Source organism: Ctenopharyngodon idella, chromosome 2, assembly GCF_019924925.1.
Source record: "Ctenopharyngodon idella isolate HZGC_01 chromosome 2, HZGC01, whole genome shotgun sequence".
In the NCBI taxonomy this organism is placed as follows: domain Eukaryota; kingdom Metazoa; phylum Chordata; class Actinopteri; order Cypriniformes; family Xenocyprididae; genus Ctenopharyngodon; species Ctenopharyngodon idella.
In genome coordinates, this window is record NC_067221.1 from 17,796,330 (window position 1) to 17,821,375 (window position 25,046).

Genomic DNA, 25,046 nt, shown 5'->3' on the forward strand with positions numbered 1-25,046 from the left:
CATCTACATTAAAGAGACAGAATGAAGATGGTCTTTTCATTCCTAATATGGAAAAGATAAAAAAAAAAAACTATACCAAAGCAAACACAGCATGTCCCTGCTGAATTTGAATTAGCCGAATGGCACAGTTGTTTACAAAGAGGAACCGCATCATTGTCAGTGTTAACATTTTATGCATTGAAAAAAAAAATAGGTACAGAAACAATTTTTACTCAGAAATTGCTAGTAAATTTCACAATTGATTACAAAGAAATGGCAAGTAACAATTAATATTTAGTAATATTATCGATTTAACTGCAATGACACTATTGAATGAGAGCAGTATAATGAAACAAACTTTGTAACATTGTTATTGTTATTGAACTGAATTGAATGAACATTTAGTGTTGTCAAAATCACAGACATATCTGATGAGCATGTGAACACAAAGACCAATCAGAGGTGTTTACAAATCTGCTCAACAGTGCTCAAAGCATCACATTTTTAAAATTTTGGTACCGACTTGGTATCGCGGTTGGTACTACGTTGAACTGACTTGACGAAATAATGACACTATTGCCTTCTGTAGAGCTGCTTATAGCTAAACTGAACTTGTGTCATAATTGATGGACTTTGTAACACATTTATTTAACTGAACTGAAACTAAATTGAACTAAATTGAGCTGAATAATGACACTTTATTTTCCCAGCTAACTGCAAACATTCTCAGAACTTTATAGCTAACGTTCGGGTAAGGTTCTCTCAAAGTTATGAACAAATGTTTTTCCATTAACTTGAATAGAATGTTTGTTTAGGGTTATCTGGTCTTTAATAATGTTCTCAAAATGTTAGCACAAAAGTATTATCTATAAATCTTTTTTTTTTTAAAATGTTTTAGATGAACATTCATCTAACATTTTTAAATGTTTCAGAACGTTCAGAGAACATTCAAAAGTAACATTCCCATAATGTCTGCAAAATGGAATGTAAAACGTAAGATAAAACATTTTAAAACATTAAAAAAAACTGGAGAACATCAGAGAACATTCAGAAATAACATTTTCATAACTTTATGGGAATGTTAGCAAAACATTCTTAGAACATATTTTTGTAAGCAAGGGTCTTTTGTAGAGCTGATTTACAGCTGAAATTGAATGTGTTTTTATAATTGATGAATGTAACATTAAAGGGTTAGTTCACCCAAAAATGAAAATTCTGTCATTTATTACTCACCCTCATGCCGTTCCACACCTGTAATACGCTGATTCATAATGCTCTGAAGCTTCCTGAAGCAGTATTTTGAAATCGGCCATCACTAAATAAGCCGTTATTTTGTTTTTTTTTGGCGCACCAAAAATATTCTCGTCGCTTTATAATATTAATATTGAACCGCTGTACTCACATGAACTGATTTAAATATGTTTTTAGTACCTTTATGGATCTTGAGAGAGGAAATATCATTGCTCCCTATGTAGGCCTCACGGAGCCATCGGATTTCAACAAAAATATCTCAATTTGTGTTCTGAAGATTAACGAAGGTCTTACGGCTGTGGAACGGCATGAGGGTGAGTAATAAATGACATTATTTTCATTTTTGGGTGAACTAACCCTTTAAAGGGATGAAAAATGAAAGAAATTTTAAAGAAAATGAAAATTCTGTCATCATTTACTCACCCTCAAGTTGTTCCAAACCTGTATAAATTTCTTTGTTCTGTTGAACAAAAAGGAAGATATTTTAAAGAATGTGGGAAACTGAACAGTTCTGGGGCACCATTGACTTCCATAGTATTTTTTTTTCCTACTATGGAAGTCAATGGTTCCCCAAAGAGGCCTGGTTGCAAACCTACTTCAAAATACCTTCTTTTGTGTTCAGCAGAACAAAGAAATTTATACAGATTTGGAACATTTTGAGGGTGAGTAAATAATGACAGAATTTACATTTTTGGGTAAACTATCCTTTTTGAACTATCCCTATTAAAGGGATAGTTCACCCAAAAATGAAAATTCTGCCATTATTTACACACTCTCAGGTTGTTCCAAACCTATATAAATTTTTGTGTTATGTTGAACACAAAGGAAGCTATTTTAAAGAATGTGGGAAACTGAACAGTTCTGGGGCACCACTGACTTCCATAGTATTTTTTTTACTACTATGGAAGTCAATGGTGCCCCAAAGCGGCCTGGTTACAAACTTTCTTCAAAATATCTTCCTATGTGTTCAACAGAACAAAGACATTTTTACAGGTTTGGAACAACTTGAGGGTGAGTAGATGATGACAGAATTTTAATTTTTGGGTGAACTATCCCTTTAATAACCCTGTTATTAATGTGAAGCTGCTTTGAAACAATCTGTATAAAGCACTATGTACATAAATGTCACTTGACATGATTTGACTACTGAAGAAAAGTCAGTTACTGGTTTCATAGCCCTCTGAATACTACTATGCCCTGATTCTACACACATAGCATATATATGCCAAAAAAAAAAAAAAAAAAAAACTAGCTTTATTCATAAAGCATATATGGTGGCACAGTGTCTGCCAATGACCTCAACCCATGTTATGCAATGTGTTTTTAGTTTTATTATATCCTTTGTCCCCAGTGGTGACACTCTGACTCTTGCGTAGGCAGCACTTGAAAACATCCTCTGCAGGAGATTGGGAACATCAGGTAATTTAGTCCTTTATGCAGATGAGTATTTTAAAATAAGCGCACAATGTTTGACACTTTGGATTAGTTAAAAGTGAGGAAAAACATGTATTTCAGATGAACTAAATGGGTGAATAAAAAGTGTTTGCCTACAATTTGCTTTGTGCATGTTTATTTGGTTAGAATTAGAAGCAGAGATGAGATGTTCTGGGTCATGCACCTCTCACTCGATTATGCATGGATGCAAGAATAGATTTTTAAGGATCAAGCAAACTATATGTTCAACACACTTAACTGAGTTCATTTGCTTACATATTAATGGCCCTGTTGGCCATTCAGCGTAAACACTCAAGTATCATGAGTCTGTTAGGCCTGGCTTGGCCTTCCTACTCAAATGATTAGTTGCCTTCAATCAGACCCAAATTAGTTTGAAGGGAACAAGCATGAATCCGGCAAGGTAACAAGAGCCCAGTGTTTAAAGATGTATGAAGAGCCTTGAGGAGAAAGTAGAGTCTCTGTTAACCCATTTCACTAACAGTGAAACTTCCATACAGTGATCTGCCTCCGTAAGCGCTTGTGGGACAGCCAGACGGGGCAGGTGGGGGGGTTCCACCTGCTGAATGAACGCGGTCAGTATTGGGGAGTACCATGGGCTGCGGGTGGGCTCGGCCCTGCTCAGTATTGTTGCAGGTTGTATCATCATTGGCGTGTCAAAGGACTGTGATGCAGATGCTGTAGGAGGCATTTTCCTCGGGGCAGGGGGGCTTGGTAAGTAGCAATACTCTCTGTCTGACTGGCCAAAACCACCATAGATATCAAAGGGGATACATCACCCCAATATTTAGATAGCGGGTATCTGGTATGGATTTTTCAATGATTGATTCCATCATTGAATACTGTACATTCATCTTGTCTTTAATACCAAGACTATAGAATAACACAAGACGCGTCACTCGTATTGTTTTGAATGGGATAAAGTGCAACGCACAATATGGCGGAATAAGTCCCGCCTTCTAAATAAGAGCCAATCGCCGATTGGTAAAGTCATCATGTCACTGCAGCGGCCGTTAGAAGCTCAGGTTCCTATAGTAACAGTCAGACGCGTGCCTCTGAAATGAGACACAAGAGACGCACACTTAGGACTGCGTATGCGCATTAGCTTGATCCAACCTGAAAAATAAAATTTTTTGTCAAGATTCGAGCGTTTATAAACAAAATTTATGATCTGTTGTTGTCAGATTTCATTGGTGATTTCAAATATGTAAGTTAATCGAAAGCTTGGTAAACAGCTTTGGAGAATTTAATGTTTCCCCATTCAAAGAGATAGGAGCTGCACTTGCATGCACGAGAGGCGTTTCAAAGATGGCCGCTGAGTGAAATGACTTGTCTTAAAAGAAGAAAAAAAAAAGAAAAAAAAAAAAAGGAAAGGTTTATTTACCCTCATGTTGTTCCAAACATGTGCACTTTTTTTCTTCTTTGGAAGACAAAAGGAGATATTTGTCAGAATGTCCAAGCTGCTCTTTTCCATACAATGAGAATAAATGGTGACCATTGCTGTCAAGCAAGATTTTTAGAGAATAATGGCTTAAATTTTAGTCTGTTACACACAAAGTTATCTTATATGACTGGAAGATTCAAAATAAAACATTTTGTCAGGATTACATTTTGTTCTTTGTGTTTGATTCTGTTCCTGTCTTGCCAATTGACCTAGTTTCCAAGTATGTGTCAGTTTGATTCAGTTCACCTGCTGTTCATTAATTAACTCATTAGTTCCCTTATTTGGTTGTGTATATATTCTCCCTGATTTGTTGAGTTGTTTGTCCATTCTCGTCTTTGGTAATGTCGGTGTTTAACGTTTATGGAAAGTGGTTGCGTTTGCTTAATCTCCTGTGTTTCTCCAGTGTGGATTTAATGAAGATTGTTTGTGTTTGGATACTCCTTCGTCATGCTTTTATCATAGCCACTCGTGACACACTGGAGTTATATGGAGTACTTTTGTCAAGCTCTAAAAAGGACTTCTTCATCCTTTTTGATGCTTGACAATTCCCATCAACTGAATGAAAAAAGCAGCTTGGACATTTTATTAAGCTTCACAGGTTTGGAATGAAATGAGGGTGTGTGAGTGACAGAATTTTCATTTTTGGGTAAACTATCCTGTGAATCTGCTGCCTGAATCTTCAGGGTTTTGCAGCTAGTGCTCTGCTGCTTCACTGAGTATTCCACAGTGCATGGCTCTTTTGCATATCATACATTTTTAACACTACATCTAATCTCTGCTCCATATCAGCGCACTTCCTTCTCACACTATTTCACACTATATCCTTTGCTATTTGTCAACAATAAATAAATGAACCCATATTAAGAGGGATGTTGGAAATGGTTACATGTTTTCTAAGCAGTACAGAGGTACTGAAGTATCCTCCTGCAGTCACTCACTGTTGAGGTTCGTCAAAAAAAAAAAAGAGGTTCATCCATCATTTGATCCAGGTCTGTAATCCAAGCCACCTGCTTACGATGGTGGGTATGTAATCTACACAGGACCCTGTCACAATAGAGCTGCACAACACGCCAGCAGCCTTTGGTCTATTGTTTACTGCTGGAGAAAAGTCAGCATTACCTGTATAGGCCCTTGCAGGTATGTTATGCATCATTACTGATATTCAACCATCAAGTCAGATGAACAGGCTGATTGGCAGCTTTGATATATATATATATATATATATATATATATTATTTATATTTATTTAATTTTATTATAATTACTTATTTACTATATACTATTGTAGAATTTATTAATATTTCAGTTTTCATTTTGATTTTAGTTTATTAGTTTTTTAATATTTCTATTTAGCTTTTATTTATTTTTATTTCATTTTTTGTTTTAGTAATTTTTGTACTTAAACTTATTTTACTTCAGTTAGTTGCCAAGGAATTCTAATATTTATATTTTATTTCAGCTTTATTTCAATAAATGAAATTACTTTTCAACAATTTTTAATATTTTTAGTTTTAGTTGTAGTTAATGACATATAACACTTTACAATAAGATTTCATTTGTTAACATTAACATGACCTAACAATGCATTAATTCATTTTAATTAATAATCAACATTTACTAATACGTAATTAAAATCTGTTAATATTATTTAATGGACCTGAACATGAACTAACAATGAACAGTTGCATTTTTATTAACTAACATTAACACAGATTAATAAATACTGTAACAAATGTATTGCTCATTGTTAATGTTAATTAGTATGTTAACTAAAGGGACCTGAAATATGTTACCAACATTTATTATATCCAGTATATTCAGTATTCAGTTATTAAAGGGTTAGTTCACCCAAAAATGAAAATTCTGTCATTAATTACTCACCCTCATGTCATTCCAAACTCGTGAGATCTTCGGAACACAAATTACGATATTTTTGATGAAATCCAAGAGGTATATGACTTGTCCATAGACAGCAATTTAACCACCAGTTTCAAGGTCCAGAAAGGTACTAAAGACATTATTAAAACAGTCGACTTGACTACAGTGGTTCAACCTTAATTTTATGAAGTGGTGGTTAAATTGCTGTCTATCGACAATACACCTCTTGGATTTCATCAAAATATCTTGATTTGTGTTCCGAAGATGAACGAAGGCCTTACAGGTGTGGAACGACATGTTGGGTAAGTAATTAATGACAGAATTTTCATTTTTGGGTGAACTAACCCTTTAATAACTGAATACTGAATATACTGGATATAATAAATGTTGGTAACACTTTTCAGGTCCCTTTAGTTAACATATTAACATACTTTTTGGATGAACTAACCCTTTAAATGTAACTTTTTTTAAATTCTTGTTTATTGAAATGTTGTATAAAAGCATCACACTCGCAATATTGCTGATGGTTTGAATATTCAAACGTGTCAGCAACATCCTTTAAACCATACAATCACAGCTTCACCTTCATCCTTGTCAAATCTAACCAGACTAAAGTCCTATTCTTGAAGCCGTCTCATTGCTGGCATGGCTGCACACATGGGCTTGGAGGTCTTTATTGGTGCGTGAACATCTCTCCTGTCAAACGGGACAGATCAATTGCAGCTCCACAATCTAAAGCATCAACCACCGTGATGGATTCATAAGTCTGGGGTGAGTTAGGAGAAAAAGACTGAAGGAGATTAGAGGACAAAGTGACAAAAAAGGGCATCTTTACACAGCCGAGTTAAGCCGGGTCTGTACCTGCTCAAAATTCTGTGTAAAGACGCAATGCCGCATAAAAGCAGACCTAAAATACGCAGGGTCTGACCCACCTCAGCTCCTAGTATCAAAGGCGACTCTGATACTGTTTTGTTGATCGCGAGCTTGTGCCGCACTAAACTACGTCATTGTCATGACAACCAAAAGCACGCCTGTCAGGTCAGGCGGCGCGAGAATCAAAAGCGGAAGACAAAACATAGACCTCGCTTCATATTGTTTTAGGCAAATTAAAAAAAAATGTATACCAACAAGAGACCGTGAAGTAAAAGTGTCCTGTACTCACATCGTGAAGTCTCCGTTTGTAATCTTCCTTTGAAGAGGCAGGTCACTGCGCTGCTACATTTCTCTCAGATACGGTAAATGCTTAACCCAATCGGCGTCACTGTAATTGTGTATTGTTATATTATATTCCAAAAAATCCTTTCTTTGAGGATGATATTTTCACCCACACAAGACGGTCTGGTGACATCTGCTGTCCTGCCTGAAATGCTAACGCAAGCATCAATGTTCGTTTGTTGTGCCAGTGACTTTCTAGCTCTTTGGGGGAAAAAAAAAAAAAAAAACTTTCTGGCTCTTTGAAAATTTTTTTCGCCCTCTTTTAATCCTGCGGTGATGTACCCGGTGTAAAATTCATAATTTCTTTGTAGCATTTGTTCCAAATGTAACAGTTTTATGAAGAAATAGAAAATAACTATCTGTACCACAGAATTATGACACACATCAAAGCGTGAGATAGCTATAGCACGCAGAGGAAATTAATTTTTTATTTCAAATTTTATTTCATTGTTTATTATTTGATTATTTTTAAATTCATTTAGTTAAAACTGTAGCTTTAAAATAGTAATGTTCAAAGTATTGTTTCCCGCGATTTTAATTCCTGTGTAAATGCATTTATGCCGCTTCAGAGAAGCATTAAACATTATGTGTAAATGCACATTTTTGTGATTTTATGCCGCTACAGAGATGGTTTCTGTGTAAAAATGCCTCTAAGGCTAAGGAGAGGGAGGAAACACAAGCAATACACGTGGCGAAGAAGCCCTCAGCATGCTGCAATCATGCCTGCCAGTGGCCTCTCATAACAGAAATTGGCCAAAACACAAAGCCAGCAGAGGTGCCTTATCCTTTTCAAACAGGAATTGATTCACAGCTTGAATAGTAGGTGCATAATCAAAATCCAGCACAGCCCCTGCAGTCTGTCTCGCTATCAGCCTCAGACCTCTCGAAAACACAAGGAGACAGACAGGAGAGATAGAACTTCGTTTTGGGGAAGACATGTCAAATTAGAGTGAATGACTTTGAGTCTTAGAATAAAGCATAAAATATTAGCAGAATCAAATGCAAACCTTTTTGTGGCAAACGACCACTCACAAGTGCTCTCTTTCTTTCTGCTTGCCCATAATAATGCGTAAATTGCGGTTCATCGGTTTGCAGTGTAATGCAATATGCATGGGGGACGTCTTTAGTGTGCAGCTCTAGCTCAGGAAGCCATTGAGCAGAGAGAAATCCAGTAATATTAGAGCTATACTCTGAAAAGACCAGTTGAAATGTTCCATGCTCTATAGTGCTTGCATGTCCATGCTGTCTGGTTGGTTAAGACAATTAAAAAAGACCCAAGGTGGGAACATGGAGGTCTTGTCAGCAGGACATGAAGGATGATGACAACACGGAGTGAGCGATTCAGTCCACATCTGTTGTTCTCTCTGTGTGTTCTGCAGGTCTCCTCATTTCCGTCTACCCGTTCATAAGAGCATGGCTCAGCTTCCATCACATACTGCCCAACATAGGTGAGACTACACGATATTATATTATATTTTATTCAGAATTTGAAGGGTTAGTTCACCCAAAAATGAAATTTCTGTCATTAAGTACTCACCCTCATGTCGTCCCAAACCCCTAAGGCCTTTGTTCATCTTTGGAACACAAATTAAGATATTTTTGATGAAATCCAAGGGGATCTGAACCACACATAGGCAGCAACGTCAGTGCATCTTTTGAGGTCCAGAAAGGTACTAAAGACATCATTAAAATAGTCAACGTGATTACAGTGGTTCAGCCTTAATGTTATGAAGCGACGAGAATATCAGAAATATCTTAATTTGTGTTCCAAAGATGAACGAAGGTCTTACGGGTTTGAACCGACATGAGGGTGAGTACTTAATGACAGAAATTTCATTTTTGGGTGAACTAACCCTTTAAGAATGTTGTTTAGTTAAAAATGTACTGAATTACAGTTTAGAGAAAATTCAGCAGGTAATTCATTTTTTACAAATGATAAAAACATTAATTATATATTCAGTTTAAAAGTTTGGGGTTAGTTCGTCTGCATTTATTTGATCAATAATACAGTAAAAACAGTAATATTGTGAAATATTCTTACAATTTAAAATAATGTTTTTCTATTTTAATAATAATAAAGGTATTAATAACTATAAAAAAAATACTAAACCCAAACTTTTGAAATGGTATGTACCTGTATGTATATATATATATATATCATATGTATGTATAATTTAGAATTGTCTGTCTATAAGGCCACACTGTAAAATATATTGATAAATTGGCAAAACTCAAAAATTGAGGCAATCGTTTACATAAATCGGTTACATAAAAAATTTTAAGTTAAGAAATGTAAAGTTCAAGTAAGCAGAACTGATTTTTATTTTGTACTCATACATTTTAATTGTTATTAAATTGAAATATTTGAGTAAATTAATTCATATATTTAACTTAAAATTATCACGTAATCTCAACATAAATATTTTTATTAGTGGAAACTTAGCTAGCTATAACAAGCTAATTCAGAAAATGCTAACTTGCTAATTTGCTAGCATGTTAGCAATAGCATGGTATAACACTTGCTTAATGAGTACAGCAATATAAAACATTTAATATACCTGTTCTCAAACCATGATTGTAACTATCCAAACTACTCATAAAAGTTAATTTGACTGAACAAATTAGTTTAATTTATACGGATCCCCACACATGACATGCAAGAAAAAAATGTAATCGTGCGCACGATTTACTAATTCGTTCCCTCGATTTACTAAATCGTGCGCACGATTTGGCCTACTATTTTTTTCCTGCATGTCATGTCCGGGGCTTCGTAAATTTAAGTCTGTCCTACTCAAACCAATTATTTATTTGAGTGTTAGGGTTTACAGTGCAATAAAACCTTCAAACAACAACTTATTAAACATCTGTAAACTAAAATTTCTCTTTCTAGCTATTATTATTACACTTTTTGCAGTTATATGAATATCCTTGAGTTTCAGTTTATTTTAATGCTTCCTTAAATTCACCATGAAATCAAAATTTGCAATTGTTATTTTTTATAGAATATTGCAGTATTTATTATAAATGATTAATTGGTACACATCATTATTTCTATCATGTGCCATCATAATCTTTAATCAAAGAACCTTCCCATTCCTCTTGCAGTGGCATTCTTGAGTGAGGGCGGGACAATCTGTCACTCGAATAAGATCACAGCAATAGCAAACCACAATAATCCAATCAATTCCTGATGAACAAAATCAAGTCCTGCCCCACATTTTTTTTCTTTCGAGAAGTCGTTTCACTTGGATATACATCACAATAGGAAAGAAAAGACCATCGCAACATCCGTTTCTTGCCTTTAAATTCAAATGCATCCTGTTTGCTACCTCAACTTAAAAATTCTTCTCAATTCAATTCTGAATGCCGCACAACCGTGGTGCCTATCAATTATATTTAAATGCTGTATAAAATTTCACTAAAGAGGCGATCTTGATTATGTTGTGTAACATGAGATTTGTTTGCTTTTGTGATGAGAGACCAAGTGCAGGCTAATATGACAACATCTAATTTTCTCAGGCAACTTCAGAGTGCACCCAATGGCTACAAATTTAAATCCAGCCCCTGAACAGCCTGTGGCTACACTCACACGAGAGGGTAAGTGGCTTTTCTATGTAACATGGATACGCACACACAAACCCATTCAGACACATCTCTCCGTTTTCAGTCTGACAATTGACTGATTTCATATGACACCATTTTAGAGTGACTAAATTTTCTCAGGGTCAATGTACAGCTGTCCGCTGCTTCTCATTTACAATCTCTCTGCCCTTCTGGATCTAAGGCAGGAGGCTGTGACAAAGTCCTGAGCTCTGTTCCAAGCTAATATAGAGCCTTGCCATTAGGTTATTCCATGTGTAATGGTATTTTTGATTTAATGGGTAATAACTAAAACTATGTTTCCAATAAAGACTAATTTTTACATAATTTTTGTGTATGAATATACATTTTACTAGTAATTCCAAGCTCTAAAATATTTTATCAGGGAGAAATTGTAAATAAAAACTATTTGTAAAATCCTTTTCATGATTTAATGGGTAATAACTAAAACTATGTTTCCAATAAAGACTAATTTTTACATCCTAATTGTTTTGTTTGACAATTGCTGCGACTCTTGTTGAACTTAACAGAAACAGCAATGTCAGTGTCCCTAATGGAAACACAACCACAGAAATAAAACAGAATAGGGGAACAACTTAATGCTTTTTGACTTTCTCAGTTTGTGTAAATCTATAGGGTTCAGAGTATTTCTTTTTTTAAATCTGCAAATATACAGTCCTACAAACATGTAAAGTGTGAAAAATATATTGTTAGTATGTCCCAAAGTGGTGGATTCTAGGTGCAGCCCCAATATCGTTCATCCACGGCACTTTCAAAAGATTGTGCCTAATCACTCATCCTGCTCGATGAAAATTAATGATATTCTAGCAGGTAACTGTTTCCGAGCAGCTTCCTGTGCTATGCCAATCCCACTTCAGTCTGTACATGAGTCACCTGCATGAGGCCGACAACACAGGTCAAGTTAATTAAGTTAATAAAATCATCAAATAAACACAATCAGATTTCCCCTTCAACTTTACTGAAATTTTTTTTGAATCACCTATTAACTGCTTAAAGTCTCTGATTACAAGATTCATACTCTTTGACCACTTAAACAGGCATGATTGTTATAATACAGTCCATCAAAATATATAAATACACTATAGTATAATGGTATAGTAATGGTATAATGGATAGGAATTACCTGTGTGGGCCAGCATAGGTCCAGGATTGTCTTTGGCCCTCAGCAAAACTTTAAGATTACTTAAAATGCTTTAAAATATGAACAACATTAAAATAATCTAAAACAACTAAATATCAAGATATACTCCCTCAACATTTCTTTCCTGGGCTCCCACAGTCTTGGAAATCCTGGATATCAGAAAGCCTAATTTTCAAGTATGATTTATAGACCTGGAAAAGTAATGTAAATGAATAAAAACCTAAAACTACATGGGCATTTTTATATATTTTATATTTTTATGAATATACATTTTACTAGTAATTCCAAGCTCTAAAATATTTTATCAGGGAGAAATTGTAAATAAAAAATATTTGTAAAATCCTTTTCATTGGTTAAAATTGTTGGTTAAAAAGAGTGGGAACCCTGAAGAACATTCAGCTCCTAAAATGTATTAAAGCTCTCAATACTCATTAATATTTAGAACTTTACAGAAACTAGGATTGCCCATAGATTAAAAAAAGTTTTGAAAACAAAACTAGAGCAAGTGGGGCTTTGAATATTGTTGTGGCCAAAAGTTTTGCCTTCCATTTGTTTAATAAATTACAGTATTTTGTACCCCGACATTAATATTAGTTGTGGCCCATTACCAATGGACACTTTTCACATTTCCAGGGTTCTCAGAAATGGAAGTCGTCATAGTATTGGGTAAACTTCTACAGCAGTGAACAGGAGACAACAGCAAATATATTTCCATTTGCTCCAATAGCAAAAGAAATAATCTGTGATAGAGTTTCCACAACTTTCCAAAAGAGGGGAAAATATAGAGAGATTGATTACGTTTGTTAGAAGAGAGAAAGATGTCAAATTTGCCATCACTCCCTCAGCCGTTGTATTAGAAACACCCTCACAGAAACACCTTTTTTTGTCATTTAATGACAAGGTAATATATAGCATTATAAATGTTTTTTACAAATTAAAATAACATTAAAAAACTTTACGAATTTGCAATGTTGATAACTGTGGAAATGCGCCATCACAGTCAGTAAAAAGGGCTTTGTTGCAACATGACTTTGTTCTGAAAACTGATATGGGCACTTTTAGTTATGAAATGACTGCAGTCATGACATGGGCTACCAGGAAACCATGTTCATTTAATCAGAAAGCTCACTCTTTGCCCTGCTGTGGAAATTACATTGACACGTGTCAATCCCTGCCAAGTCAAGCAGCCCAGCGTCCCTCATGCAGCTACTGTGTGTCCTTGTTGCCTCCTCACTGGCCATTTCCTGCTTCAGTCCGCACATCTGTTTCTGCCCCATACACAGTGCACAGTCGTTATAAGATTTGTGCTCAGATGAGTAGATTGATAATCTGGAAAAAAACTCTAATTTGATATGATGCCTCATTTCCTGCAGTTGATTTTCTTGGGTTTTTCGCAGAGAATATATTTGTGTTATCAGACTGTTAGGCTTTATATGAATTCAAGGTATTCTTTAAATCTGTGTGCATGTGGCTTGGCAGCAAAAGGCTATAAAAAGTATGATTATGCACTAAATTTTCATGGCCTCTATTATGCCCTCAGAGCACACAGCAGTCATGCACTGAATCATGTAAACAGGCAACAGGGATGTGTTGAGCGAATGAACAGCAGTCTCATATTATGGTCTCTGTCTGTCTCTATGGCCCTTTCTCAGACAAAACCCTGTTTTTTTCCCATTCAGTATGATTATACAATATTACTAATGCTAATACTAAAGCCCTTGGTATACTTTTTTTTTTCACGTGTACGCAAGTGTACGGGCACAGTCGAACGCATAGCCTTGGAAAGTATACTTCATTTGACTCGTACGCATACACAGGCGTTCAACACGTGCGCAGTTTTGAGCAATCTCTCGCCACGAGTTACAACCCATGTAAACATCTTTGTATTCTTTCATGCTAAAGTTGTACAAATGAGGGTACTTTCTAACCTCTTTGCACAATCTCTTGTCTATGTAGGCCTCCATTGTCGCTGTAGATTGCATGCGTTCCGTTCTGTTTATGCAGTTTTTCTTTGACTACGACGCCCCCAGGGCATGGTTGCCACCTTGTGGATAAACTAATTACTGCAACAAAAATTAAATGCAAGTATGGGCGGTTACAAAAATCCGGCAGTGCACATAGAGTACGTGCGTACTCTTCTGATGACGAAATTTTCGTCATGCGCGTTGTACGCTGACCCTCGCATTCGCGTAAAAAGTGAATATTATGATTAATAATAATAATTATTATTAATCATAATATTTTGTTTTATTATTCAATTATAAAATGTAAACAAATGAAAGGGATAGTTCACAAACACAAAAAAGAAAGATCATCATTTACTCATCCTCAAGTTGTTCCAAACCTGTATGAATTAAAGAAGATATTTTGAAGAATATACCATACAGTTGATGGACCCCATTGACTTCCGTTGTATGGAAAAAAATACTATGGAAGTCAACGGGGTTCATTAACTATTTGGATACCGACATCAAAATAACTTCCTTTGTGTTTAGCAGAAGAAAAAAAAAAAATTATACAGGTTTGAAACAACATGAGGGCGAGTAAATGACAATTTTCATTTTTGGGTGAACTATCCCTTTAGTTGCAAATATAAATAGCAATAATACTTCACTATTGCAATAATACTATTGTACTGTAAAAAAAAAAAAAAAACATGATTTAATAATAATAATTATTATTACAAAACAACAATAAAATTAAAATACTAGTATTTATGGCGGTATTAATATCTTTACTTTAAATGTTAAACTATAAAGCTTTCATTTTGGTGGGAAAACCGCTGGGAGACCTTGAAGCTTCTCTTTTGTTGACAACACATTTTTTATGTATCTCATTTCAAATTTGGGAAGATGATTGACGCAGGTATATGCAATTCACGTGGGTCATACTTCAGGTCGGAAAATACTGAAACCCATGTAAATATGGCAAAAACACATGCCTGCTTTCTCTGTCTCATTCCTAGGGACTCAAAGCCAACTTAATGTAGAACGTTCGAAGAGCCGGATGGGGACATTTGTGGAGACAGCAGCTCCTACAGCAGCCGAGGGCTCACATGATGATGGGTAAGACATGTGTTTACAGTCTAAATATATTATAAAACAACACTGATGTTTTAGAGCAGCAAATGAAAAAGCTAAATGTTAAAGGGATAGTTCACCCAAAAATTAAAATTCTGTCATCATTTACTCAACCCCAAGTAGTTCCAAACCTGTATGAATTCTTTGTTCTGTTAAACACAAAGGAAGATATTTGGAAGAATGTCAGTAACAAAACTGATCTTGCCCCCCACTGACTACCATAGTATTTATTTTTCCTACTATGGTAACAAACGGGGGGCGAGATCTGTTTGGTTACTGACATTCTTCCAAATATCTTCCTTTGTGTTTAACAGAAGAAAGAAACTCATACAGGTTTGGAACTACTTGAATGTGAGTAAATGATGACAGAATTTTCATTTTTGGGTGAACTATCCCTTTAAGAAATGAATTCATCTATACAGCTTTTGACCTGCCTAAATCATTTTGTCATTCACATATTCATAACTTTACATTAGTGAGGTATACCAGATACAAATTAAACTCACACACACACACGTGTGTATACTGCCCTCATTACATTTGTGACACAGTGAATTCCCTCTCTCAATATAGCAGTCCCTCTCTAGGGCCGGAGATTAATTTGATTCTTCTAGCAGGCAGTGGTGCCAAACAGCACACGTCTTTGTAGCTCACTGGAGGAACAGAGTGATTGGGATTTCCACTTGCTTTGAGATAGGCTTTTTGCTCCCTTTTGAGCTCACACATTATATTCTATGCCAGGAGCCAATCACTTTCAGGACATTATTTTGATTGACCCTTTTTGTGAAATGATTTTACGGTCATATAAGAACTACTACAGAGCAGCAAGATTATATTTTCTGCAAATCTTTCACCTGCATGAGTTGGCTTCAGAGTTTAATGTGCATCTGGACATAGATTTGAGCCCGAAAGTCTTTTCTGATCGAATACACCCTCTTAAAAAATGGAAAAAGGAAGGTGTCGACCGCTTCCCATTATACGCTTATTGGTCTCAAACCAACAAAAAAAGTTGCTGTGGATGTGGTTGTCATGGTGACTTACACCACTGCCTTCACTCATAATGACATTTATGTTGCATGAGGACCCTACTTGGTGCTGCCTATTCAACTTGGAGAAATACACATACACTCTTATGCTGTATTAACACACACATACATTCAGACATTTTGAGCATTGTATTTTTTTTCATAGGCCTTCTGCAGACATTCCAGATATCTTGGGCAGGCGAAAGTTTAAATCGCCATCTTCTGATCAAGACCCTTCATAATGGCTGGATCCGGATGGAGTCTCGTTAAAGAGCAAACAGTATTCATTTCACAATAAGCAAGGCTGATCTAATACTAAAATACTGTTTGATAAAAGCAATGAGCAAGCTGAAAGTGATCAATTGAAAAACAATAAAGTCAAGAAAAACCATGTGCTTAAAGTGATAGTTCACCCAAGAAATGAAACATCTGTCATCATTTTCTCACCCTCATGTTGATCCAAACCTGTATGACTTTCTTTCTTCTGTAGAACATTAAAGAAGATATTTTGAAGAATGTTTCAGCTGGTTTTGCCCATACAATGAAAGTCAACAGCTGCATCCGAAATCACGTACCGTTGTGTAGGTACTACATTTCAATTTAAATTTACTTCACTACTGTTGAAAAAGTACGTTCTATATAGTACGAATGCATGTAGTATGAATGAATTCGGACGTACTACATCCGCCATGTTGTTACTGTCACATGACCTACCAGAGTCAGTTCCGTCCCTTCAACTCCATTCACAAATCCTCAAGGTGTGTAAAGTGTCCATCATATGCGCACTTCTGAATCTCACCGGAAGTAGTAAGTCATCCGGGTACTTTTCGCCTACTGTTCTTCGAATACTATGAATTCGGACATACTACTCTGTTCGCATACTGTTTTTTGCATACTATATAGTAGAGATGTATTCGATTTCGGACGCAGCTGATGTGTTTTCAGAATGTAACGGAAGCAAGCTAGTAAAGTTGTGTGAGTAAACCTCACCCCCCTGGCCTCAAGGGGCGCTTTAGCAACTGAGGTCTTTGCCGTCCTTGTTAGTGCGCCCACCTCCTATGCATACCTGAGATGGCATTCGAATCTCGAATTGGAGCGGGTCAGGTAGGACCGGTTACATTTGGTGCTGTGACCCGGATGGAAGTGAAGTTTAAGGGCGTAAGTGTAACGGAAGCAAGCTAGTAAGAGCTGTGCATGTAAACCTCACTCCCCTGGCCTCAAGAGGCGCACTTGCTACTGATGCTGTAGGGCGTAGTCTTTGGCGTTCTTTTTTGCGCACCCGCCTCCCATGCCGGAGATGCCATTTAATTCCCGCTCTGAGCGGACTGAGTAGGCCCAGTTACAAGAACAAGAATCTTCTGTCATCCTTTATTCACCCCCATGACATTCCAAACCTGTATTACTTTCTTTCCTCAACAGATTAAACCCATTGTTCTATAAGTATGGAACAAAGAGCACTGAAACACTTCAGAAAATATTACCTTTTGTGTTTCACAGAAGAAAGACTGTCATACAGGTTTGGACCCACATGATGAGTAAATGACTGAAGATTTTTCACACCATGGGTTCATGGTGGTTTTGAGACAACGGTTTTAATGTGCATGTTTTCATTTGTGAGATGCATTTTTTTGAGCATTTGCTCATCTGAAATCTGATGTAAAATGTTTCCAGTCACATGTTAAATAGACATTTAGGAAACGTCTAAGATGTTTATGATTTAGAATACATGTAAACTTTTTTAAAGATGCTTATCAAATGTTTGATGCTTAACCCTCATGTTGTTCCCAACCCGTAAGATCTTCGTTCATCTTCGGAACACAAATTAAGAAATCCGTCATCCTTCTGGCCTCCGATAGACTGCAACACAATTACCACATTCAAGGCCCAGAAAGGTAGTAAAGGCATCGTTAAAAAATATCCATGTGGTTCAACCTTAATGTTATGAAGTGACGAGAATACTTTGTGTGCAAAAAAACAACAAAAATAACAACTTTATTCAGAAATTGTTGAATAAAGTCATTCAGATTTCAAAACACTGCTTCATGAAGCTTCGAAGCTTTACGAATCATTTGTTTCGAATCAGTGGTTCAGAGCGCCAAAATCCCATGATTTCAATGAACGAGGTTTCGTTACGTCATAAGTGTTTTGAAACTGCAATAGTTCACGTGACTCTGGCAGTTTGATATGCGCCCAGAACCACTGATTCGAAACAAATGATTCGTAAATCTTCGAAGCTTCATGAAGCAGTGTTTTGAAATCGCCCATCACTAGATATTGTTGAATAAAGTCGCCATTTTGTTATTTTTGTTGCACAAAAAGTATTCTAGTCGCTTTATAGTATTAAGGTTGAACCACTGTAGTCACATGAACTGTTTTAAATATGTTTTTAGTAGCTTTCTGGGCATTGAAAAAGGGAGTGTTCTTGCTGGCGATGCAGGCCTTACTGAGCCATCGGATTTTATCAAAAATATCTTAATTTGTGTTCCGAAGATGAATGAAGGTCTTACGGGTGTGGAACGACATGAGGGTGAGTAATTAATGACAGAATTTTCATTTTTGGGTGAACTAACCCTTTAAGTGAACACAGCAGATTCTTTCCAGATGAACCGCTCTTTAACAGACATCTTGGAGCTGTATGTGTGCTATCTGGGAGTGCACAAACTGAAATGTTTTTCTGCTGGAGAGCCAGTGAATAAAATGTAGAAAACTCAATTATTACATAAAAGATTATATTAAAATGTCTTAATTTCAACTGTTATCATGTCAACACACACAACGCCCATTTCCTGATTTATCTTCTCTCTGACATACTTACTATAGCTTAATCGTAGTCCTTTCGCAGCACCAGAAATGACTCAGACGCTCACGTACTGTGTGAACACGTAACGTGCACGGCACAGAATCATTGTCCATCCCACGCAGACCATCAGTGACACACTAAGGCTGAATATGCAGTATCTGTCCTTGCATGGCGACAACGAAGAGGGACACTGCCTGCTGTTGCTAAGAGCTCTGACGTACGCTAATGACTGAATTACACACCATTGTACTGGTGTCTCGCACAACAGCACTAGAGAGAAGTTTCACACGACTAGGAAAAAAATAACTTCATGATGATCTGAAGAAACAGTACAGCTTATTCAAAAGGCAGTAAATGATAACTACAGAAAGCGAATCACCAAAAATTTTACTGATAAAACGATTCATATAAAAAGAGAAGTGAAGTGTGTGACCATTACAGTGCTCATGGTGATATTGTGAACTGCACATGGCCAGCACTATCTAAAATACACTAAAGGATAATGGGGTTTCAGGCTGCGCTATTTTGTATAGATGACCTTACACAAATGTACCATGGTAACCATAGCTGGGAGACAAAGTATATGATGACAATTCAGGCATCAATTGTAAGTCTCATGTTCACAGTGCCCGTAATATGATTGGTCGTATATAAGGCTCCTTTTACAAAGTAAGGCTGTCCTTCACATAACATTTACCATGGTAACCATGCCACATGAATTATTATTTTACAGAAGTATGAATAAACCAGGCATAACTATTGCTGGAAATTATTATACTGTAAATGATAATACATTTTTGGGGAAATAAAAGAGACAATACAAGAGATGTATATATGGTAACCAACCATTTATGCCTAAATACTATAGATTCTGATTGTTTATAAAATAAAACAGTGGTAACATTACATTACCACTATAATCAACAAAACAAAATGACAAACATTGTATTTTGTCAGAAATCATGGTACCTTTTTGAAAGAAGAGATACAAGAGACAAATAAGCCTATCTTTAAATGTTTCTTTGCAAATTGACATAATTTACAGCATAATAATTTCCAGCAAAATACAATAGTTAGGCTTTTTAATACAATTATTTATTGTTACCACAGTAAAATTACAATAAATGAATGTGGGATCTCCTTCAAACAATGTAAACAGATTTTAAATGTTGTTTATTTTCCTTTTATATTTTATTTCAGTACTTTAATAGCCTAAGTAGAAGGTCTATGGTATTTTTGGCAGTAATATTTGTTAAAGGTTTAACTGTGCTGGACTAGTAGACTAGTAGTTTGGCCTACTATCATAAAGGGATGTGGGAGCTGTGCACATAGCTGATGATGAGAGGGTCCCTCCTCCCTACACACTCACTGAACACATGCACACATGCCCACCCGCTCATTCACACTGGACTGATCAACACACGGGCTTCTGTGAAACCTGTTACTGCCAACAAGAAAGGAAAATATTACAATACTTAATGCTTATCTTTTCTTTTTGTAAAAAAAATCGTTTACCGAGAGAAATCTTGTCACTCAGCATCTTTTGAGACTCGAATCCAGCGCGTGGAGCGCGCCTGACGTGTACTGAGTGACAGGAGTATTGATCTTAATATGAGTCGGGCAGCGGAACCCGCGTGAAAGACGCCGTATTTTTTTGGGACGGCGTTTTCGACCGAAAGCTTTCGTACGTATACCCGGAGAAATCCATCATCAAGCCTGTGTAATTCTTCTGGACATCGACTGAGCGGTAAGACCTTTTCCTGTTCAAGAACAGACGCTGATAATATTTCTAAATCAACGCATGTCTTCATACAGCATGAAAAGCATTTGTTTAAACGGTCGTCTTTAACCACATTTAATCGTCTCATGCGTTATCACATCCGGTAGGGGTGAAACCAGCTTTGAGGATGCTCATTGCTCCTATTAGTACCTACGCATTTTACAGATTCATTTCACACAGTTGATGATACAATGTGATTTAAACGGGTATTGTGTGAAATGATTAGCTTCTTAAGTCTTAAGAAAGTAAAATGTGACCTTGGTTTTGTGAAAAGCTCAAGTAGGCTACAGCATGCATATAAGAGCAAATGGGACTGTGAAAACATCTTTTTTTTCCTTCAGTGTCATGACTTGAGTAATGAGCCATTCACTGTCAAAATATTAGTAATTTATACTATGTAATATGCCACAGTAAATGTGAAATGCAGTTAAACCTGTTAATTGGTTATCTGTATATTGTAACAAAAAATTAACAAAAACTTAATTTCAAAATTATGAATTTCTTTATAATTTACCTTAAACCTACCACCCCAAACTATAGCCAAAATTTATACACATTCCACTGTTTAAAGGTTTGGTGAGGGGGGTGTAGCAAGTTTTTATTTTTATTTATTTATTTATTTTTTTTAAAGAAGTCTTGACCAAGACTGCATTTATTTGAATTTTCAGCATCATTACTTCAGTCTTTAGTGTCACATGATCCTTCAGAAATCATTGTAATATGCTGATTTGATGCTCAAGAAACATTTCATATCATCAGTGCTGAAAACAGTTGTGCTGCTTAATATTATTTTAGGAATCTTTGATGAGCAGAAAACTTAAAAGAACAGCATTCATTTGAAATGGAGTTTTTTGTGTATATATATATATATATATATATATATATATATATATATATATATACAGTGCTCAGTGTAAATGAGTACACCCCCTTTGAAAAGTAACATTTTAAATAATATCTCAATGAACACAAAAACAATTTCCAAAATGTCGACAAGTCTAAGTTTAATATAACATCTGTTTAACTTATAACATGAAAGTAAGGTTAATAATATAACTTAGACTACACATTTTTCAGTTTTACTCAAATTAGGGTGATGCAAAAATGAGTACACCCCACAACAAAAACTACTACATCTAGTACTTTGTATGGCCTCCATGATTTTTAATGACAGCACCAAGTCTCCTAGGTATGGAATGAACAAGTTGGCAACATTTTGCAACATCTATCTTTTTACATTCTTCAAGAATGACCTCTTTTAGAGAGAATGGAGAGTGATGGTCAACTTGTCTCTTCAGAATTCCCCATAGGTGTTAGATTGGGTTCAGATCAGGAGACATACTTGGCCACTGAATCACTTTCACCCTGTTCTTCTTCAGAAATCCAACAGTGGCCTTAGATGTGTGTGTTTAGGATCATTGTCATGTTGGAAAAGTACACGATGACCAAGAGCACAGAGTGATGGTAGCAGCACACCAGCAGCACTCATGCAGCCCCACATAAGGACACTGCCACTACCATGTTTCACTGTAGGCACCATGCATTTTTCCTTGTATTCCTCACCTTTGCAACGCCATACAGTTTTGAAGCCATCAGTTCCAAAAACATTTATCTTGGTCTCATCACTCCAGAGTATAGAGTCCCAGTAGTCTTCATCTTTGTCAGCATGGGCCCTGGCAAACTCAAGGCAGGCTTTTTTTTGTGCCTGGGCTTTAGGAGAGGCTTCTTTCGTGGACGGCACCCATGCATGCCATTCCTCTGCAGTGTACGCCATATTGTGTCACAGGAAATAGTCACCCCGGTTTGGCTTTCTACTTCTTTAGATAACTGCAGTGAACTTGCATGTCGATTTTCTTCAACCCTTTTCATCAGAAGACGCTCCTGTCGAGGTGTTAACTTCCATGGATGACATGGACGTGTCTGTGAGATGGTTGCAGTTCCATCTTTTTAAAATTTTTGTACCACTTTTGCTACAGTATTCTGACTGATAAGTAAAGCTTTGCTAATCTTTATGTAGCCTTCACCTTTCTGGTGTAAAGAAGTGACATTTCTCTTCTATGTGGTGCCATTGCTGACAGCATGAAATGGGAAGGGGTTTTAACACCCTTTTATAGTCAACTGTCTGCACACCTGTATAATGAATAATTAGACTCACCTGTGGTTGAATTCTTGTTAAATTAGACATTTGTAGTCTAAAATTTAGCTTTGCTCCAGAGGCTTTCAGTGGGGTGTACTCATTTTTGCATCACCCTAATTTGAGTAAAACTGAAAATTTTGTTCTCTAAGTTATATTATTAACCTTACTTTCATGTTATAAGTTAAACAGATGTTATATAAAACTTAGTCTTGTCAACATTTTGGAAATTGTTTTTGTGTTCATTGAGATATTGTTTAAAATGTTACTTTTCAAAGGGGGTATACTCATTTACGCTGAGCACTGTATATATACTGTATATATATATTACTAGCAAAAAGAATAACTCATCTTATAATTATTTGAGAAATGAGGCATTCCCAGATTTCCTTGTGGAAGCAATCACATTTGTTCAGATTTTGTTTTTAAGTTTGTTTCTTTTTATCAGCAGTTATGTACATTAGAGTGTTTATGTTGCACTTTATGTCATTCTGTTAATGTTTATTATTTTAGTGTCATATGTGGTGTTTGATGCTGTTTTATCTTCATGTTCTCTGTCTTTGTTATTATTGACCACAGTTGCTGAGAAGTTAACTTTGATGAAATTTAAGTCATCATGTGGCCTTCCAGTGAACCACCTGTGTTATTCCCTATAATTTAAATACATTCTACAATAACAAACAGATTCTAATAGCTCAATAAATGGCATCTCATAATACTTATTACAGTAAAGTTCTGACAACACTTGCAGTTTTATTATAAATTATGTCACTCACTCTATTTCTGCCCTACAGGTAGCGTCCCTGCTGTATGAAGCAAGCACTCATTAAGAAGCAATGATCTTTTCCTACAATTTGCTGATAAGGACATGGCAGGTCTGAGTGGGGTTGTGGCAGCAACGCTGTAACCGTGACCCTCGCCAATATGGTTTGCAGTGAACAGAGTTCTGGCACATCAGTGCCCAAAAAGGAAACGCAGACCCGCAAGAAGCGGAAATCCCGCCCTCAGGGTCTGCCTTCTCCTGCCCTTTGCTGTGCATGCGGATTGTGCATTATGTTGGCGGGCATCAACATCACCTTAGTGGGCGCCTTCGCCTTCAGCACGCTTGTGCCCTCTAGCAATCCCCCGATCATCATCGGACCGATACTCCTGCTGGTGGCGTTCTCCTTCTTCGGGGCTTGTTGCATCTGCAGCCGCTTGCCTCCACCTCAAAGCTCTCGTCGCTCCAAAGGAGGTGGCGGTTTGGGCTTTATGGGTCGGGGCGGAGGAGGGTTGGGTGGAGGGGCAGCGTTTGAGATTGAAACCAGCGAGCACACAATGCAGGACACCACAGCCGTGCAGCTCAGCCCCACCAACTCCCCCTGCTCCTCTCACGCCTCCAGCCCCGAAAGAGAGGCTCCCGCCACTGCCACCAACGCCACCGTCCCCGCCCCGGAGTATGTCCCTCCACGAGCCTGCAAGCTCTTCACTATGGAGGCCAACGGACCCAGCTCAGCAGCCTTTTCTGCTTCTACAGGGGGTGGAGGGGCGGTCCGGCTCACTTTGCCCTCAGACTGCGCCGCCACTTAAGGCTGCCAGTTTAGGTCGCTCTCTGGAGAAGGGCTGGTATTACGTTATGTAAATAGTTTTTCAGAAGGGAAGACAAGCACTTTGTGTGAAGAATTCATTTGATTAGCACAGCTGGCTTGTGCCACAAGGTGCATTAACAATTGAAACGTTCGCATAAATCCAGCAGGTTGCTTTTCGCAGTCTGCGAGGTCCATGCCATGTGTTCCTAATAAAAATGACAGAGGTATGTGAGAAGCGTGTGAAGAGCTTTTGTGTTCTCTCATGCTCCCGTATCCAAAAAGAGAGAGAGCCTTGAAAGGTGAATCACTGTGGCGTGCTTCACATATTCATACTGTGCCACTGTTACTCAGAGCATTCACAGTTACTGCGCTCAAAAGAGACAGAATCAGCTGTTGTGTAAAGATGGCTTTGGAGACGAGCCTAAGAAACAGATCGGAGAAAGACATTACACTGCGCATTGTCATATGTCAGTGCACAGACCAAAAAACACAGATGTTGTATATTTTCTCTTAAATATTTTCTTGTTGTCATTTTAAACATTAAAATACATACGGCCCTTTTTTCAATGACTCTCCGTGGCCGAACGCTTTGGATTTTTTCTTTATCGGACGCTTAAATAAGCCGTGACACTGTGCGAGAGCGCTGATGTTTTTTTCGTGTGACTTAGAAAACGAGGT

At 36.9% G+C, this 25,046-nt stretch overlaps 2 protein-coding genes across 2 annotated transcripts; both read left to right on the plus strand.

The window, feature by feature from the left end:
• The first annotated feature begins 3,099 nt into the window (after nucleotides 1-3,099).
• kncn (kinocilin) lies at nucleotides 3,100-16,477 on the plus strand. The gene is made up of 5 exons (XM_051879494.1): nucleotides 3,100-3,396; nucleotides 8,599-8,667; nucleotides 10,739-10,816; nucleotides 14,947-15,046; nucleotides 16,253-16,477. Exons 1-5 carry the CDS (start codon nucleotides 3,249-3,251, stop codon nucleotides 16,326-16,328), a joined length of 471 nt encoding a protein of 156 aa, XP_051735454.1. The 5' UTR covers nucleotides 3,100-3,248; the 3' UTR covers nucleotides 16,329-16,477.
• A 3,750-nt stretch (nucleotides 16,478-20,227) lies between these two features.
• tmem275a (transmembrane protein 275a) lies at nucleotides 20,228-24,792 on the plus strand. The gene is made up of 2 exons (XM_051879481.1): nucleotides 20,228-20,633; nucleotides 23,595-24,792. Exon 2 carries the CDS (start codon nucleotides 23,725-23,727, stop codon nucleotides 24,367-24,369), a length of 645 nt encoding a protein of 214 aa, XP_051735441.1. The 5' UTR covers nucleotides 20,228-20,633; nucleotides 23,595-23,724; the 3' UTR covers nucleotides 24,370-24,792.
• The last annotated feature ends 254 nt before the right edge of the window (nucleotides 24,793-25,046 follow it).